The sequence below is a fragment of the Alosa alosa genome, chromosome 23 (genome assembly GCF_017589495.1).
Source record: "Alosa alosa isolate M-15738 ecotype Scorff River chromosome 23, AALO_Geno_1.1, whole genome shotgun sequence".
In the NCBI taxonomy this organism is placed as follows: Eukaryota; Metazoa; Chordata; class Actinopteri; order Clupeiformes; family Clupeidae; genus Alosa; species Alosa alosa.
The window spans coordinates 1,323,021-1,325,520 of record NC_063211.1 but is presented as its reverse complement, the minus strand read 5'-3'; the positions used below and the strand labels follow the sequence as shown (position 1 = coordinate 1,325,520).

The following is a 2,500-nucleotide window of genomic DNA, read 5'->3' as shown; positions in this document are numbered from 1 at the left end:
AAGGATTTGGGCAGCTGCAGCTACAGTACAGGGGACAGAGTGACCAGAGCCACAGTTAACGCCATTCAACAGAGATTCCATCTGCGTCTAGATCAAACATGTAAGACTTGCGCACGATGCAGGACAAACAGGCACAACCAGGAGGCAACAACCTGCACACACATGCAGGGGGCGCTAGAGAGAGCTCAAGACAAACAAACCAACAAACAAAGTAACAAACAAACATGGAGGACGAACGTGAAGAGTTAGCCCAGACGATGGCATCAGAGGGCTTTTGGCGCCAGCGCAGACACACACACACACATTGAGATTCATAGATATGGCTGTTAAAAAGTGTTGATTGTTTTTTGTTAGATCAGAGACGTGGAGGGGGGCGGGGCGGAGAAGGCCAAAGGGGGCGGTCCTACAGTACCTCGGGGCGTGCGGTGGGAGGAGACTCGGGACGGGGTGAGTGACACCACCCTAGCCTTCTGACCCAGAGCTGAGCCAATCAACAGAGACGCCCGTTACCATCACAGAATGAGTTCACACACACACACACACACACACACACACACGCGCGCGCTCCACTTCACATGCAACATTCATTCATCATTCAACATTCATCTCTCTCTCTCTCACACATACACACACACATAACTAAAAGTAAATACTGGCATGCCCGACTTCCACATACACACACACACACTCCTGATATAAACAGGACACAAACACTCCATATCACAGACTCAGAATTTTTACACACACATACACACACCCCTTAATGACATACACAAGAGCTCAGGTACAAATACACACACATGCACTGTGTCTTTGGTTGTAGATGGCTAATGGCCAACAGCAATGGACAGAGAACCTGGCGGGAAAACACACATATACCACATACAAAGACACATACATACAAAGACACACAGACAGACACAGACAGACACATACACAGACACAGACACACACACACAGACACACAGGCATGAGCGCACACACACAGGCATGAGCGCACACACACACACAGATGCAGACACACACACACACACAGACACACAGGCACTGACATGAGCGCACACACACAGGCATGAGCGCGAGCGCACACACACACACAGATGCAATTTACACACACACACACACACAGACACAGACGCAGACGCAGACGCAGACGCAGACGCAGACGCACACACACACACACACACACACACACACACACACACACACAGACACACAGGCATGAGCGCACACACAGAGCGCAGGCAGGCCTTGAACACACACACACACACACACACACACACACACACACAGACACACACAGGCTCACCTCCTCATTTCACTTGTTCCAGGCATATCTCTGCCCCCCCATCACCTGTTTCATCAGAGCACCAATCTTGGGTTGCCGCAACTTATCACTTGAGTCTGCACACGCACACACACACACACATGCACACACACATGCAATGGTACATGGTTAACAATGAGTTAGTCCAACCCAGAAGGGTTAATAAGGGGAGACAAGGGGTATGGCAATGCGATGCTATTATAAGCAAACCACTCGTAAATGTGTGTGTGTGTGTGTGCGCGCATACGCATATCTGAGGAGGTCACGTGTGTGTAACATGTACCTAAAGACAAATGTGTGTGTGTGTGTCCCTGAAGAACTAATGTGCGGGGAGGTGTATCCACTGGGCGTGAGTGTGTGTGCGTGCGTGCGTGCGTGCGTGCGTGCGTGAGTGTGTGCGCGCGTGTGTGTGTGTGGTGTGTGTGCATGCGTGTGTGTGTATGTGTGGTGTGTGTGCATGCGTGTGTGTGTGTGTGTGTGTGTGTGTGTGTGTGTGTATGCATGCGCGTGTGTGTGTGTGTGTGTGTGTACCTGACGAGCTCATGTGCGTGGAGGTGAACCCACTGAGCGTGTTCCTGCCGCCGGCCTCGCTGTAGGAGGGCATGGAGCTGACGATGGCCTGCAGGTACTTCTCTTGCTCCAGACTCGTGGAGTCGGCCTGAGAAGGACCTGGAAACACACACACACGCACGCACACACACACACACACACACACACACACGCACACACACACACACGCACACACACACACACGCACGCACACACACACACACACACGCACGCACACACACACACACACGCACGCACACACACACACACACACACACACACACACACACACACACACACACACACACACACGCACACACAAACGCCGCACACACACACACACACACACACGCACACACACACACACGCACGCACACACACACACACACACACACGTGGTAAAATAGCTGTTATGCAGACAATATGTGCAACATGTGCAGACACAAGTGTGCACACAAGTGTGCACACATGTGTGCTGATATGTGTGTGTGTGTGTGTGTGTGTGTGTGTGTGTGCGCATGCGGCGTGGCGCGCAGCGCAAGCGCAGCGCGTGTGTGCGCAGCACGCAGGTGTGTGTTTACCTCCAGAGGGGGCGTTGGGGGATTTGAAGAAGCCCACCGCGCT

The 2,500-nt window shown here is 52.4% G+C and overlaps 1 protein-coding gene across 1 annotated transcript in view; it reads right to left on the bottom strand.

Moving 5' to 3' along the window:
* Nucleotides 1–2,500, bottom strand: part of sbf1 (SET binding factor 1) — an 85,935-nt gene that overhangs the window by 13,666 nt on the left and 69,769 nt on the right. Inside the window, 5 exon segments of the mRNA XM_048235618.1 lie at nucleotides 413–481; nucleotides 1,323–1,339; nucleotides 1,341–1,404; nucleotides 1,859–1,996; nucleotides 2,458–2,500. The exon segment at nucleotides 2,458–2,500 is cut by the window's right edge and continues 11 nt beyond it. Of these exon segments, the coding sequence (XP_048091575.1) occupies nucleotides 413–481; nucleotides 1,323–1,339; nucleotides 1,341–1,404; nucleotides 1,859–1,996; nucleotides 2,458–2,500 (331 nt within the window).